The sequence below is a fragment of the Falco cherrug genome, chromosome Z (genome assembly GCF_023634085.1).
Source record: "Falco cherrug isolate bFalChe1 chromosome Z, bFalChe1.pri, whole genome shotgun sequence".
NCBI lineage: Eukaryota > Metazoa > Chordata > Aves > Falconiformes > Falconidae > Falco > Falco cherrug.
This window is the reverse complement of record NC_073720.1, coordinates 56,387,786-56,405,525: the sequence shown is the minus strand read 5'-3', so window position 1 is coordinate 56,405,525 and position 17,740 is coordinate 56,387,786. Positions and strand designations below refer to the sequence as shown.

The 17,740-nt window shown below is 42.5% G+C and overlaps 1 protein-coding gene across 2 annotated transcripts in view; it reads left to right on the top strand.

The window, feature by feature from the left end:
* Window positions 1-17,740, top strand: part of SHB (SH2 domain containing adaptor protein B) — an 83,307-nt gene that overhangs the window by 52,273 nt on the left and 13,294 nt on the right. For both annotated transcript variants that reach the window (XM_027816182.2, XM_055699428.1), the window contains exon 5: window positions 5,680-5,799. In XM_027816182.2, the coding sequence (XP_027671983.2) occupies window positions 5,680-5,799 (120 nt within the window). The remainder of the gene's footprint in view (window positions 1-5,679; window positions 5,800-17,740) is intronic.

Below are 17,740 nucleotides of genomic sequence, written 5' to 3'. Positions count from 1 at the left end.
GGAAGAGGGGCCCAAGAAAACTGATTAATATTCAAGGGTCACCTCCTCCAAGCTCAGGAGTGATGCATCCCAGCATAGAGGAAGTCAAGCAAAAACACCAGCAGGCCTGCATGGAAGAACAAGGAGCTCCGTGACAAAATGAAACACAAAAAGGAAGCCTATGGGGGCAGAAGAAAGCACAGGCAGCCTGGGAGGAATACAAAGAAATTATCTGAGTAGCCAGGGATAAGGTCAGGAAGGATAAAATCCTGATAGAATAAAATATGGCCAGGGATGTCAATGGCAACAAGAAAAGCTTCTGTAGGTACATTGGTGATAAAAGGAAGACTAGGGAGAATGCTGGGCCCTCTCTGGAAGGAAACGGGAGACCTGGCTACCTGGGACATGAAGAAGGCTGAGGTACTCAACAGCATTTTTGTCTCAGTGAAAACTGATTTGAGACCCTCTAAGGAACCTGAAGGGTGCACAAGTCCATGGGACCTGATGGAATGCATCTGTGGTTCTGAGGGAATTAGCTGATGAAGTGGCTAAGCCACTATGCATCATATTTGAGAAGTCATGACAGTCCAGTGAAAAAGTGGAAACATAACTCTCATTTTTAAAAAGAGAAGACAGGAAGACCTGGGAAATTACAGGCCAGTCCATCTCACCTCTGTGCTCAGCAAGGTCATGGAGCAGATTCTCCTGGAAACTATGCTAAGGCACATGGAAAATAAGGAGGTGATTGGTGACAGCCAACATGGCTTCACAGTGGGTAAGTAGTGCCTAACAGATGTGCTAGCCTTCTACAGCAGGGTTAGTGTTGGTGGATAAGGGAAGAGGAACAGTTGTCACCTACCTGGACTTGTGGAAAGTGTTTGACGCTGTCCTGAACAACACTGGCTGGCACAACATCCTTTTCTCTAAACTGGGGAGACATGGATTTGATAGATGGACTACTTGATGGATGAGGAATGGGCTGAATAGTTGCACTCAAAGAGTTGCAGTCAATAGCTTGATGTTCAAGTGAACATGAGTGATGAGTGCTGTACTGCAGGGGTCAGTATTGGGACTTGTGCTTGTGTGTAAAATCTTTGTTGGTGACATGGTCACTGGGACTGAATGCACCTTCAGCAAGTTTGCTGACAACACCAAGCTGAGTGGTGTTATCAGCATGCTGTTGGGAAGGGTTGCCATCCAGAGGGATGTTGATAGGTTTGAGAGGCGAGCCCATGCAAACCCCGCAAAGTTCCTCAACAAGGCCAAGTGCAAGGTCCTGCACCTGTATCGGGGTAACCCCCGGTATCAGTACAGGCGGGGTGGAGAATGGATTGAAAGCAGCCCTGGGAAGAAAGGCTCGGGGGCGCTGGTGGAGAAAAGCTCAGCATGGTGCAACAACAAATGCTTGCAGCCCAGAAGCCAGCCATATCCTGGGCTATATAAAACCAAGTATGACCAGCAGGTTGAAGGAGGTGATTCTGTCCCCTCTACTCGGCTCTCCTAAGACCCCACCTGGAGTACTGCGTTCAGCTCTGGAGGCCCCAACATGAGAAGGACACGGACCCATTGGAGCAAGTCCAGAGGAGGGCCACAGAGGTGATCAGAGGGCTGCAGCACCTCTCCTATGAAGACAGGAGTTGTTCAGCCTGGAGAAGGGAAGGCTCCAGGGAGACCTTGTAGCAGTACCCCCAGTGCCTAAAGGGGGTCCACAAGAAAGCTGGAGAGGGACTTTTACAAGGGCATATAACAATAGGACAAAGGGTAATGGCTTTGCACTGAAAGAGGGTAGATTTAGATTAGATATTAGGGAGAAATTCTTTACTGTGAGGGTGTTGAGACACAGGTTGCCCGGTGAAGTTGTGGGTGCCCCATCCCTGGGAGTGTTGGAGGCCAGGCTGCGTGTGGCTTTGAGCAACCTGGTCTAGTGGAAGCTGTTCCTGCCCATGGCAGGGGGTTGGAAACAGATGATCTTTAAGGTCCCTTCCAATCTACCCTCAGAGAAGGGGCCAGAATCACTTGTTACACAACGAAAAAATCTTGTTGTGGAGCAATTTACACAGGTTACACTGATACTTGAGAGTACTGAGAAGCCAATGGATTTGATTCACACAGTAAAATGAGAGGCTTTGTCTTGAATCCCTGAAGGCAGTCCCATTCCAGACACTGTCATTCAAAGTTAGATGCAGAATTTATTTTCACAGGGGAGGGACAGCATAATTTAGCACAGATGTGAGTGCGCTCTTTGTAAGAATACTTTCTTCCTGAATGGTAGCAGTACTGAGAGGATTAGTAATTCTTTTGCACTTCAGATACTCAATAGGAGAGAATCCCCTCTTTCAACTGTGTCTGAGAGAAGGTGTTTCCGGAAATTCCTTCTCCTTTGACATTCTATTTTTATGTGCAGTATTTGGAAACTTAATCTTGAAACAGAGAAAAATATCATATGTGGTGTCACATTTCATCTAATAAGCTCTTTTTAAAGCTCTGCTCATTGATGGGTTGTATACTTATATTCAACAGATGAAGTAGCAACTACTATTGTGAAATCACTCATTGATACTGTTAGCTACATGACTAAAAGGCTATAAATTTGACTATAAAATTTGGTCCTTAGATTTGGGTAGTTCCTGCCCACCATTCCATCCAAAAATACATTTAAAGTACTACAGAAAGCTAAGCATCTGTTAATTAACTTCTGATTAAATATATTAAATACTTATTAACATTTCTAATATAAACATTTCTAATATAAATATTGATTAAAATATGTTGTGTAGCTTTCTCTCTTAGTATAACTGCAGTTATGTATAACTGAACTTGATAATAACTGAAAACTGCAGAGCTAGTTTTGCTTCTTTTAATTATTCAGGTGTTAATCACATTAATTTTTTTTTAGTTCTTTATTATGCAGGATCAAACCTGAAATGAATGCACAGTTAACAATAATGTGTCAGAAAACAGAAGAGTTTAGATTTCTTGTATCTTAGATTATTTGTAATCGTGCAAACTCTTCAAGTTTTAGTAGCATAGAACCTCTCCACAGCACACGGCAAACCATTCCAACTTTCTCTACTAAAATGGAATCTGTTTTTGTAAAAAGGAGTACAAGATCTAGAGGAAAGGAAGTATGCAAGTTGACAAATGGATAGGTAAGTTAGGAAGTTTCCCAAACAGACAGAAATACCAAGGTGTGGTAATACATCAAGAAAATACTTTAAGTTGTTTGTGATTAAAGAGTCTGAACTCAATAACTTGTGGACCATGGGGAATTGAATTAATTTGTTCCATTTCCTCAGTAACAGCAAAAAGAAGAAAGCGTGTTCTTTTTCTGTTGTCTTAATGAATGTGAATTCCTGCGAGCTTTGTATAAAAGATCTGGTGACTTCTTGTTTCCCTCTGACCAATTCAAGAACAGAGTAGTGTTATGCATTATATATGAGCTGTAATAACTGGTTATACGTGCTGTATAATTGATGCAACTGTCGTGTCTTCAGCAGAGCTGTGGTCACTTAGTGGCTGAAACCTGACCTTTGAGAAAGTAAGGGAAATCAGGAAGAATGTTCTATAAACCACAATTAGGGTGCTTTCAGTCCTGATAAAGGTCAACATGTATGGCTATATTTAAATTTTGCTTTGAGATTTTCATGGTGTGCCTGTGTTTTCCAGGGTATCTTAGAAGGTATGCATGTCTTCAGGATTTCAAGTCCCATATTTTTTCATTGGTGTCTTTCACAAGTTGTCATTTTGCTATTTTGTGATCATATCATTGACATTTGAATATTCAACCTTTCTGCACAAATACCTACAAGCTGACATTTAAAAAATAGACACAGCCAGGGCACACAGACCCAATGTAGTTGAAACAACAAATTAGTTGGGAACTTTACGCTGATTATAGCACTAAGCTTATCTCTCTAATTAGCTGGAACAGGAGCAATCTGAGTGTCCCATTTACATGAGTATATGATTCTCTAGCAATTACACTTCTGGATACTTCTGTTAACTCGCAACTGTAGCCAAAACAGCTCTCAGGCATCACTTCTGAATCAGATGTTCTCCCATCAGCAGTTGTCTTCATGCTTTGCTGGTTTTCTTCCAACTCTTAAAAGCAGGTTTTTCTTCCTGAAACCAGCCCAACGTTCTTTTCCCGTGAACCTCTCTGCCAACTGGGGAACACCAGATCTGAGTAAAATATGAAAAAATTACCCTAGATTCTGATATTTAGAGGGATCTCCTTGGGTTTACATAGGTTGCTCTTTTTTTGTTTGTTTTATTTGACTCTTTGGGGAGAAAAGAAAAAAAATCAAGCTGAGTAATTTCTAGACTCTTCCAAATCAGTTTTCTGATTTATACCTAGTGTTAATATTCTTCCTTTACACTTAGAAGACAAGCTAGTCTTTAATTCCATGTTGAGAAATATCCTTTAGCTGTAAATTTCTAATGGGAGATAGGGAGAACACTGCCTGAAAACATTCACATCTGTGCCTCAATTTTATTTGTGAAATGATGGAGCTGTCAGTACCTCCCTTTCTATCTGTCTATAATCTATAATAGTATAACCCTCTTTTTAGCTTTCTCTAATGCAGACTTTGATTATAACCAGGCATATAATGAACTTTTAAATTGAGCACCAGCTTTTGTTTAGCACATTCATCTGATTTGACGGTGGAGTTGACATCAGCACGAGGTAGTTAAGAGCATGACATCTGTCAAAGAGATCTGTCTGGTCTTTATTCACTTACCTTTTAGTTGGAACATCTCCCTTAGAGTAAGTTCAGTAGAGAAATAAAATCACAACAAATAGAACAAAACTTTTTTGCACAAGGCCAGTGACCATTCCTGGTCAGACAGTTGTGGTCCATACAGAGAGCACTTCTGATGTATGTGTGATTCTGCTTAGGCAGGAGTGGTTTTTGTCTCATCATGCTTCAGCGTGCATCTGGCAATTTCAGGAAGGGAGAAATCTTCCTCAGAGATGGAGTTGATCCAGTGCGGGGCCAAGCATATTACATTGCTCGGGAAACTTGGGGAAAGTGCAGATATAGAGCGGCGTGTGCTGAGAAGGTTCTTTGTTTGCAGTCCTCAGTTTAGTGAAGGACCTACCTCTCCTCTCTCCATTTCCTTTCTTCCCTGGTCACACCCACTTCAGAGATCACCAGAGATTTACTTAAAAGTGTTCTGAGTTGTCACAGCTGTGTTTAGAACAAGTGTCTTTGTTAGAGATCTTCACACTTTATCACTTTTCTTTTTCCAAATATTTATTTTAGCAAATAATTTCCACTATTAACTGTTCATATTCTTCATATGTTATTTTCTTTTTGTTCTTTTGTGTATCAGTTGAAATACTGATATATCACAGGAATGAAACAGTAAATGTGTATATTGTATATCTACTGCTTGAAAGGTAGAGATTATAAAGTGTTGCTCTGAGTGGGAATTTCTTTCATAAATGTGTACACTAATCATGTTGCATGCTCTCCTGATCTAAGTTTTTTCCTTCAGCTGACAGAAACTACAGGCCTCCACAAACTGCAAAGTTAACTTCAGATAATGCAAGCACTGTGCTTTTTATCTGTAATATGTTCAATCTTCAAGATATCTATGTGATATTAATCATTATTCATACCTTAAAGAAGTGAAGTAGTGAAAGGAGTATGAGTTGCCATATATGTGTGTATTAATCTTTCTGCTTTTTCCTAGATGGTATCATGGAGCAATCAGTCGGACAGATGCAGAAAACCTGTTACGTTTATGTAAAGAGTGTAGCTACCTTGTAAGAAATAGTCAAACAAGCAAGCATGACTATTCTCTTTCACTGAAGTAAGTATTTGTCAGTAAAATACAATAATGTAACTTATAAGCCATAACTTCTCTGGTGCAAGAAGAGAAAATGATCCAGTCTATTGCTGCACTGGTTCAGCTCAGGAGGGCACCCAGAGAGTTTGAGACTGTCGGTCTGCATGGTGTATAGTGACAGTCACTGAATTAGGACCTTGCAGTTGGGGGATGTTGAGAGATTTTTTTGTCTTCATTTGGTGCCTATTTAACTAAACAAACTTGGTTTTATTTTTTTTCTGGTTCTGATTTGAAATGCTTCTGCCTCAGGTTGAGTAAGTAACTGTATTGTGGATCTTATTCCTTTTGCTTCATAACATGTGTTTACTGTAGTAGAGCCACACAGCTGTTTGGTCCAGGCAGTGGCACCACCAGGCTGGCCTCTGCCAGTGACGCCAGTCCAGACTCATGCAGGGTGAGATACACAAATAAAATATGCATGAAGATGGTCAGAAGTGTTTATTACCTCATCATCCCAGTGGGGATTCCCCAGTAGTTTCCTGAGTGAGGTAAGCAGCAAGCAGGGAGGTCCTTGGCACCACAGACAAACAGTTAGAACAGAATAATGGGCGGGAGTTTTTGAAGCATTTACATGAGTTTGCACATGAACATTAAACGTTATAATTACCTAATCATCCTTGCAAGTGATTACATGAAAAGAGCATGGCTAGCTGTGGGAGACTGCTTGATACATAACACGTTTGGGAAGACTTAACGAAGGACAACATAAGTAACAATCTATTGTGATGTAGAATAATGACCCCTATTGCCTTAACAAAGCACAGAAGGCTTCGTTACACGGAATCTGGGTTATAGCTGTACTGATGTCCATTGCCTATCTCCTCACCATTCTTCCACGTTTAACCTACAACAGTATTGCCCCAATTCTTGAAAGTAAAAAGCCTAGAGTCAAGAATAAAATATCTACAGAATTAAGAAATGGGCATTGTTCCAGTCTTAGTGCTGCTTTGCACTTGCCTCACCTACCTTAGGCTGATCAGGTTATGTTACAGATGTTGACTTCAACATACCATAGAACAGCATCATAGAATGGTTTGGGTTGGAAGGGACCTTTAAAGATCACTTAGTCTAACCCTCAGTCCCCACAGCCAGGGACATAAGCTCACTTGTATTTCCAGGAGGAGTTTCCAGGTTTTCCGTGCAGAAAAACAAGAAGCCTCTTGACCTTGGTATAGGCTGTGCAAGTGCAGAAAGAATTGTTTCTTTTTCTCCTCCCTACAAGATAGGGTCTGATGTGGAACCTACCCTTCCAAGTAGGTCTGGGACCCAGGCCCACCTGCCTTTTTTACTAGTGGTACCCCTGCCAGTTTGGCTTTTACATGGTTTCTTCATAAGCCTGTTCTGGAGACACTTTTACTTCTGGGATGATGGTGATATTTGATTATGACAAGGTAACGCTTTCACAGACAGCACCAAACCTGACCCTTTTTACATCTGTTAGTTCATTAGAAATGAAGGACCACATCTACTCTACCCTGGTTTAGCCTGATGGTCTAAAGAGTAAATTTCAGACTGGTTTTATATCCCCACCTTGGGCTGACAAGAAGTGCATCTGTTAACCTAGTTTTAAGATTCTCTTCTTGGGCTTAAGAAAAATATTTTGCAGGCCTGTTTTTTAGATCTTGATTCCTTTGCTGCCATTGTTGGGATCTCTGTGTAATACAGAGGTCTGTCCGCCATGAGCTGGAACACACCCACTTTAGAAATGCTGTTTAGCTCCTGTTGTCCCTTCTGCCATTTGATCTGTGTATTCTCTGATACAGTAATCCTCTAACTATTTTCAAACACTGAAGCATTAATAGCACATACTTCAGCACATACACATACTGTGTAGGCTTAAATTTTCTGTAAAATTCTTGCAAGTTTTGGAATAAGACTTTTTTTAAAAAAAAAATATTTCACTTAGTTCTTGCATCAGCACAGTGATTTTTGTTATTCAACCAGAGCACAATTTCAAGAGGAGAAGGTAACAATTAAATTTTTATTTTGCAATTTTGGACGTCTGGATGCAGGCCCTTAATGTCCTTTTGAATGTTGTAGTGTCTTTGTATGTTGTATTCCAAAGTTTTCTAAACCAGATTTCTTGGTGGTACTTATTTTAAGTCTCCCCATGACATCTTCTATGTTAAGATAACTAAATGACTGACCTCCATCAATCTCTGGGGTTTGGAGCCTAACATTCTTCCACTACTCTTCAGTTCTTCTGCCATACATTTATCAAAATTAGTGCTGACTCTAGCCTCTTGACGCAGTCTAATTCTGTATACCACCTCCCTGTGGTGATGACAGTTCTCCTATGGCCCCTTCAAAGCTCACATAATCCTCTTAAGCCCATGGTATTGTAGTTAGAATTCACGTCCTATCTATTAGCTGGTGATCAGTTTCCTCTTTTTCCAGCAGGTCTCCTGACATCCTGCAAATGCAATCACTGTTTTCTCTCAAAAATATTTAGCTGAGTAAAGAATCATGTCATTTAACCACACTTTCTTTGCTATAAACCTGCTTCTGTTTATGTGCCATCTCACTGACCATTACCATCTGCAAACTACTGACAAAGTTATGTTTGATGTTGCTGTTCACATCTGATTTTTGCTCACTGCCATAAGGCTCTCTTTCCCCTTCTCCCCCTATTTAGGACATTGAATATATAATTCACTGTTGTTTTCTAATCCTTTCCTTAATTAAGATGGTTTTCCAATCAAAGATTTTGAAGAGTTTTGGTAATTGTGGAGATCTTGTTCCTTAAGCTCAAAAAGTTAAGTTCTTGGACAGTTCTCAGGTTTCACTCATAATCTTTGGCCAGATTTCCTCACAACCTGGTTTATGACTACTTTTAGCCGTGAGAAGCTAGCCCTTCAAAGTACCAAACATGGGATACTATTTTGTGTGCTGATTCCCTTGCCTAGAGGCATCACATCAGCCTGTGATGAGGTTATTTTGTACCAGTTTACCTTAAGGTCAGCCAGAAATCCATTCATTTCATTACCATGCAATCTTACATCCCTGTTACTATTTGACTTGCAGGATTCTCCTGCTTCCTTCATCTTTTGTTGAAATGTGAGTGCAAGGCATGCCAGAGCCTTTCACTAGTAATGGATGGTAGCAGTGAGAACAGCAGTGTGAGATATCACCAAGTAGACAATCTGTTCAGCCTGGTGGCAGAAAGATGTGAGGAAGTAGAAAGGTTAAAGAGCATCGGGAGTTTAAGAAAGAGATAGGCTGGTGGAACCGCGGTCTGCCCTTCCTGATGCAGAAACAACCACCAGAAAAAAAAACAAGATCAAGGAGGGGATCTTGTATCTCCCCTTGCCAGGTGAAAGGCAGTAGCCAAAAGGAAAGGACCGGATGGAGGCAAGCCCACACCCAGGGTGGCAGGCCAGCCCCCTCCTTGCCTACCTTGCCTTCCCAAGTGCCTCTGTGCAACAGGTATGAAGCTCTGTATGTGGAAGGTCAGTCAATGGGTGATATAAATGATGGTCCATCTACACAAGAAATGTTGTCAAGGTCAGAAAGGCCTACCTCCACCCATGTCACGACCACCTCAATGAGGAAGAAAAGATGGGTTATAGTTGTAGGTGACTCGCTTCTGAGGGGAATAGAGAGTCCAATGTGCCAGGCAGACCTGCCTCTTAGTGAAGTCTTCTGCCTCTGTGGGGCCAGCTTAAGGATATCACTAGGAAACTTCCTAGCCTGGTATCACCCTTGGACTATTACCCATGATTGCTTTTCCGTGTGGGTGACAATGAACCTGCAATGTGTAGTCCAAGGGCAATCAAAAGAGACTTCAAGGCCTTGGAATGGATGGTTAAGTGAATCTGTAGCACAGGTATTTTTCCTCTATCCTTCCAGTTGCGGGCAGTGACATTGGAAGAAACAGACAGAGCCAGAGAATTAATACATCACCACCACGATATCGGTGTTTTTGACGATGGGATGGTCTACCAGCACTCGACCTACTGGCATTGTGTGGGATTCACATTTCTCAAAGGGGGAAGAGGGTTTTTGCTCATGAGCTAGTGGCGCTTATTGGTAGAGCTTTAAACTAGACTTGAAGGGGGAGGGGGATAATATAAAGCTTGCCTGTGACAATCTGTAAGATGACATGCAAAGGTTAGAGGGACGGGGTGCTAGTGAGGGCCCTCACCCTGTTGCTCCGAGACATGCTGGGTACCCTGGAGCACACTTGAAGTCTTATGGAGATGAACCAGGGTTTCCTGAGGTAACAGGAGCCGGTAGGGGAACACTGGTGAAATACCTCAAAGGAATTAAAGTGTATTCCCTTTAGGAAGGTGACATGGCTGCCAGCTCAGCTGAAGTGCCTCTACACCAATGCATGCAACATGGGCAACTAACAGGAGGAATTGGAAGCCACTGTGCTACTGAAAAGCTATGACCTAGTTGCCATTACTGAAACTTGGTGGGATGAATCCCATGACTGGCTTGTGTCTATCAATAGCTACAGGCTGTTCAGAAGGGACAGGAAGGAAGGAGGGATAAAAGGGTTGCCCTCTGGATCAAGAAATAGATAGATTGTGAAGACCTGTTTGAAGAACAGCCATGAGCAGGCTGAAAGCTTATGGGTAGGAATTAGAAACGGAGGCAACAAAAGGAACCTTGTGGTTGGTATTTACAATAGGCCACCCAATCAAAGGGAGCCTATTGACAAAGCCTTCATACTCCAGCTACAGGAGACATCATGCGTGCAGGCTCTCATCCTTCTGGGGGACTTTAACCACCCCAACATCATGTGGAAAAGTAGCACGGTGAGCTGTAGGCAGTCCAGGAGACTCCTGGAGTGCATTGAGGATAACTTCTTAAGCCAGGTAATAGACAGCTCTACTAGAGGGGATGTGACACTGGACCTGATGGTCACCAATGCAAGTAAGCTAATCAGACATCAAGTTTGGAGGCAGCCTGGGCTACAAAGGTTGGAGCTTGCAGTCCTGGGGGATATGGGTCAGGCAAAGAGTAAAGTCAGGACCCTGAACCAGGAAAGCAAAATTCCAGCTGTTCAATGACTTAGTCAGTATAACCCCCTGTGAAACTGCCCTTAGGGACAAGGGAGCGCAACGGTGCTGACAGATATTTACGGATACTTTCAACATAGCACAAGAGCTCTCAATCCCCAGGTGTAAGAAATTAGGAAAAGAAGGCAAGAGGCTGGCATGGCTGAGTCAAGACCTACTGGTCAAATGAAAGGGCAAGAAGGAAATACAAAGGCAGTGGAAGCAGGGGCAAGTATCCTGGGAACAGTATAGAGAAACTGCCTGGTTGTGTAGGGATGGAGTCAGGAAGGCCAAGGTGCCACTGGAGCTGAACTTGGCAAAGGATGCAAATAATAATAATAAGAGCTTGTATAGGTATGCCAACCAGAAAAGGAAGGTCAAAAAAAAGCATACTCTTCAATGAATACAATTGGCAAACTGTTAACAATGGATAAAAAGAAAGCTGAGATACTCTCAGTAATATTTTTTGGCTCCGTCTTCACTGGCAACTTTCTTCCTATACCTCTGGAGTGAATGGACCTCAAGGCAGTGGCTAGGGGAGCAAAATTGCTCCCACTGTAAGAGAAGGTCAGGTTCATGACCACCTGAGGAACCTGAACTTACATACATCTATGGGACTGATGAGGTGCATCTTAGAGTCCTGAGGGAATTGGCTGATGTAGTTGCAGAGCCACTGCCCATAGTATTTGAAGAGTCATGGCAGTCAGGCGAAGTCTCTGTAACTGGAAAAAGGAAAACATTGCACCCATTTTTAAAAAGAATAGATAAGAGGACCCTGAGAACTACCAACCTATCAGCCTTACCTCTGTGCTTGGGAAGGCCATGGAACAGATCTTCCTAGAAACTATGCTCAGCACACTTAGGACAGGGAGGTAATTCAAGACAGCCAGCATGGCTTCACCAAGAGCAAGTCTTACCTGACCAATCTGGTGGCCTTCTTCAACGGAATGACGTAAGTGGATAAGAGGAGATACTGATGTAATCTATCTGGACTTCTGTAAGGTCTTTGATGTGGTCCCCCATAACAGCCTTCCTTCTAAACTGGAGAGACATGAATTTGATAGATGGACTGTTTGGTGGATAAGGAATTGGCTGGCTGGTTGCCTTCAGAGAGCAGTGGTCAACAGCTTATTGTCCAGATCAAGATCTGTGATGAGTGGTGTCTCTTAGGGGTTTATTTTGGGACCAGTACTATTTAACATCTTCATCAGTGCTGTAGACCATGGGATCGAGTGCACGCTCAGCAAGGTTTGCAGATGACACCAAGCTGAGTAGTGCAGTTGACATGCCTGAGGGTTGGAATGCCTTTGAGGGATGTGGGCAAGTTCAGGAAGTGGACCCATATGAACCTCCTGAGGTTCAACAAGGCCAAGTGCAAGGTCCTGCACCTGCGTCAAGGCAACTCCCAGTATCAATACAGGCTGGGGGATAAAAGGATAGGGAGCAGCTCTGTGGAGAAGAAATGGCGGATGAAAAGCTGGACAGGAGCCAGCAATGTGCACTTGTAGCCCAGAAAGCCAACCATATCCTGGGCTGCATAAGAAGCGTGGCCAGCAGGTCAAGGGAGGTGATTCTGCCCCTCTGCTCAATTCTGTGGCCCTTCGTCTGGATCCACACCAAAAAGTCCACGTCTTTCCTGTACTGAGAATTTCAGAGCTGGATGCAATACTCCAGGTGAATTCTCATGAGAGCAGAGAGAGAGAGAATTCTCATGTGAGGAGGGGCTGAGAGAGTTGGAGTTGTTCAGCCTGGAGAAGAGAGGGCTCCAGGGGGACCTTATTATGGCCTTTCAGTACTTTAAATAAGGGCGCTTATAAGTACGGTGGGGGCAGACTTTTTAATGGGGCTTGTTGCCAATAGGACAAGGGGTAATGGTTTTAAACTAGAAGGGGGGAGATTCAGATTAGATATAAGGAAGACATTTTTTTATGAGGGTGGTGAAGCATGGGAACAGGTTACCCAGAGTTATGGTAGATGCTCCATCCCTAGAAATGTTCAATAACAAGGTGGATGGGACTCTGAGAAACCTGATCTAGTCGATATCTGCTTATTGCAGAGGGGTTTCACTAGATGATCTTTAAAGATCCCTTCCAACCCAAACTATTCTATATTTTTTATTCTGTTCCCGAAGTGTGTCTCAATGAGTTTCTAATTTAAGCAGTCCTATGTTTTCCCCTGAGAGATTTCAAGCCTCTGTGTTCTTTCATAGTTTGACTTCAGTGAATAAGCTAAGTCTACAGGCAGCTTTGTACTCTACCCAGTGCTTCGTCTTTGAGTGACATTTATATACACACACTGTTTCACCTCCCATTTTCACCAGAAAAGATGTATAGTTTGTATAGAAGTGCTCAAACAAGGTGTGCTTGGGGTAGTTGGCAGCATTAACCATAGACACAACAGCAACCAGCCATCCCCTCCTCATATCTTAGTGAGGATGTATACAGCATAGATCATGGTGGTGATCCCACTGCGAAAGTAAAATTACTTCTGTTTACAGAAAAATGTCCCTGAAACATTCAGTTGTAGACTTACTGATGTCACTGGCAGGCAGTTAATTTTCATTATGATACCTAGGATGTGAGAAGGTTATGCAACTAGACTTCACTTCTAAAAAAATCATCAAAGAGCTGCAGGCATTGGGGGTGCTAGTAAGAGCATGGTTGGAGTTGTATATAGGTGCCTCATTGCAGTGTTTTTGATGACACTGAGGAAGAGACTCTTTGTAATAGTGTGCTTGTCCTACATCTGCTGCACAAAGCCTGACATGTTACTGCACCAATCCATCAGGACTGACATTGTAGGATGGTATAAAAACAGGCTTTGCCCACTTTTCCTTTAACAGGCAGGCTTGGGGGTACTTGAGGCCTTCTGTAAGGTGTCAGATACCTACAAAAGATGAAGGTTTTTGAAGGTTGTTGAATGTGCATAGTCAAATAATGTTCAGAACAGAACCTTTCACCATCAAATTTCTGTTTTATTTTACTGGTGCATTTATGATGTGCAAAATAAAATGCACTGGCTGTGGAGTATCTGGTCGCACACTACTAAGACACAGGGTACTTATCGGGGATGCTTGTTAGTAAAGTTGTAGCACAAAATTAAGTCTGACCAGCCACATGTAATTGTTACAAACTTGCAACCTAGTCAGTTGTTTCATTAACCTACAATAACTGCATTAGGATACAGTTCTTGAATCTTAGCTCTGGAGTTGATAGATGCTACAGTGGAAAAAATGAGCAGCCCTTCTCTGCAACTAATTCCTGAATATCCATGCTGGTTGGACTCTGCTTCTTGCTTCTTCTGAAACTTGCCCTAGGTCCTTGTCATATGTCCTGCTCTGATATTATCTGTACAGTGTCTCTGCTTAGCACACACTCTGTGGCCTGTGTTTCCATGTAATGACATCTCAGGAAGCACTCTGTGACCCTCTTGTTAGGGAGGGCAGACACATGCTAATAGGCAAATACTGGCTTTGAAGCTGACTATAGTTTTAACTGTTTCTTGTCATGATTTCACCAAATTCATTGCTATGCAGATTGAAGCTGGTGATAATAGACAACAGTCTCAAGCCCCACACGTCATGGTTCTGTTCTAGTCCTTGTGTCCTGTTTGAGTGGCTGCCAGGTGTTTGATATCTGCTTCTTAGAAGCCTTTTGACTAGAGGTATACTGCTCGTTTCCCAAAAACTGTGTGACTGTCCATGCTTCCAGTACAATTATAGTAACTTGATTTTTTTTTTCCCCTGCATAAGCTGCTTGCTGGTTAACATGTTACTTTCCACACCTTACTGTTTATTCTCTCTTCTTGTCAGTGCATTTTCCTTATGTTGGAAATTAAGGGGTGTCCTGATTGCCGGCCCCATGTTGGTATGTTTTGCAGGAAGGACTGGGACCTATATTGCTAGCTATAGCTCTGTCACTCCAAATGGGTCAGTGAATCTGAGTTTGCCTTGCTGCTAAGTCCACGGGCATAACAGGTACTCAGCCAGTAAAGGTAACCATGGCTACCCTCTAAGTCACCCCAGCAGGCTTTGTATATTCGGACACTTCCTTTATGCCTTCATCTCATAATTTAATCCCACCTCTTCAGTGCATTGATTCAACAACCATATAGCATGACTTAACACAGGCAGGCTGTGACTGAGCTCTGACCTTGTGAATTGACATGCTAGAATGATCTCATTAATGCCTCAAGGCTGCCTGTTATCCCATGGAATACTAAAGGTCTCTAGATAGTGCTGTGCAGCCTAATCCATTTTAAATGATATCAGCCTAATCCATTTTAAATGATATCAGATCCACGCATGCCTATCCTTGGCTCTTCACACTACCCAGCTAGAAACAACTGTGTGCCACACCGCAGATCTTAAGTAGTCTAGAGAGGCACCAGAGCAGCAGGGGCTTTTATTGTCTCACAGAACTGAAGGGCTAGTATCCTTAGGTATTTCCAGGTCCCTCTCTACTTGAAGCCTGTCTTTCCCTTGCATCTGCATGCTTGGTGTTTTCAGTCAGTACCAGGAGATCTGCTAGTGCAATGGAAAACAGAGGCAATCGGTTCCCCATGGGCTGTTGCACAGACTGTGAAAGACTTATGTAGCAAGGTTGTTCTAAAACCCTTTGCGTGGGTCAAACTTGTGTTCTGTTTGATTTCCATTAAAGCACATAGCTTTCTTTGGTCTTGTTGGAACAACATGGAGGGGGCTGGGGTTTGGTGCCACTGCTACTGTTGTGTGTTCTGGAGTTGATGTGTCTGTTCAAATGCTAAGTCATCTGTGATTCACAAGAGCACATCCTTGGCTGCATTCCTTGCCAGAAGCAAGAGAGAGAACAGAGGCTTCCTAAGAACAACTGAAACAAAAGTATTTACTGGATTTCAACCATAACATCTCTCAGCTTCCCCACCTCTGAAATCTCCTTATGATTTTCTGCTTTTCTTCCTATGCTGTTCCTAAGAACATTACCCCTGCTCATTAGACAGGGGAATTGCCCGGGTAGAGAATGAAGTCCTTTATCAGCTGTGTGGTCTCATGGCAGACTGAACGAAACCTTAAGGCCTTATTTAAATTGGTTATGTGTAAACCAGCTCCACCAAAAAAGAATGTTGTCAAACTTGTAAAAGCAGGTGGATTGTCTTAAGCTAGGACCCTCCACATGAGAGGCTGGAAGCACTCTGATGTATGAGAGAAGAGAGCTGAGCACAGTAAACCAAGTGAAATCTGTTGGTGTAAGGCAAATGTTCACCAGCCAAACTGGTTACAACAGGACAACTAGGATATACATTAGATTTGCATCTCCCAGAGTCCAGCTTCATTAGCTATTTTCTTCAGGAACTTTAGAGCTGCTTCTGGGTGCCCCCCTAAGGCCTGTTTCTCAATTCAGCTATGTTGAAATGGTAATTCAGGCAGCAACCTGAAGAAATGGGTGTCAATCTCTGCTGTGATTGTACTTCTAACGTGGGAGAGTGCTGATGAAGATGAAGCTATGAGGTTACTGTGACAAGCCATCCAGTCTGGTGCTCTGACAGTCTACTGAACTACAGTCCTAAAGTGATTATAGAATTTGTTCTTGGTTATCTAATCAAGCATGATGTCTTGCTGTTAAGTGTAATAAATTTGAGCAGAGATTGTTTCACTATTTAAATGCATCGATTGAAAATCATGACAGGCTGCAGAAGCCTTATTGAAATGCTGCAGTCACCTTTCATTTGTTAATGTGTTCTGCATTAAACAGATTTTTTTTTTTGAAAAGCACTCAGGTGGCTGTAGCCTGTATCCTCCCACTAGACTAAGCATCCTGGCTGTAGGTTTTTTCCTTTTTTACATGGGTTTAGCTGATACAGATGTGGCAGGCCTGAGAAGCTGTGTTTAATAACAGCAGCTGTGTTGCTTTTGCAGTGTTTTTGCAGTATATGGGCTTTTCACAGCAATCTGTGAGCAGGGGACATGCTAAACTCACTGGTGGGAAAATTTGTGAGTGCAAACCCCTAGTCTGGTGGGTTTTTTCAGGGGTTGGATCTGCTCTTTCACCCTCCCCCAATAACTCATGAAGCATGCTGTTTCTGTTGTATCCTTGGACTGATACTTTTGCATGTTTACTATCTAGTATGTAGGCAGGCACAAGAAAGCTCCAGAAGCCAGACGTGGCACAGATATGTTGTATGAGCAGGAGGATGAGGGCAGAGATGTGATGAACTCCTTGGGATCAGGCAGTGGATGAGCAACAGGGATAGAACAAATATAAGCTTTTAAATCCGTGATCTACAAAATTTGAAAAGATGGTCTTCAGCTGGCTTTTATAGCAAATGGGATAGTCAGCAGATATATCTCAGCCTGTGATAGGGATAGGTAAGAGGCAAACAGAATGTCTATATACTCGCATCAGTGACTACACGAAATAAAGGGGCACACATGTTGACATATCTGTGAGGGAGAAAGAACATCTAGGGGAAATACTGTGGAACAGTTAAATTTGCACAAATCCACACATACACAGGAATGAATTCGCTATGCCCTCTTGTTTTGTGGAGCACATGACAGTAATTTGTCATCTGCTGGCAAATTCTTTAATATGTATTGAGAGCAAACTGCCATGAGAGTGAATTATTTGTATGTTTATATATATGAGGGTTGACTGGAAAAAGGCAGTGAACTCCAGTACTGAGTTTCTGGCATTGTACAACTAGCTCTCCTGCTGTAAAAAGTGCAAAAATCGTTGGCACGTTGGGATAAATAATAAAACGGTGTTTGCTGTGTAACTGCATAAATCAATCACATAAGGGAGTAAAAAGAGAGATATTTAATTTAGTTTTAAAAAGAAGTTGCCTTGTAGAAATAGGTTATCAAGGGACTGACAGAATGCTGGCTACAACTGGACAAAATTAGACAGCTGAAACGGACTTTT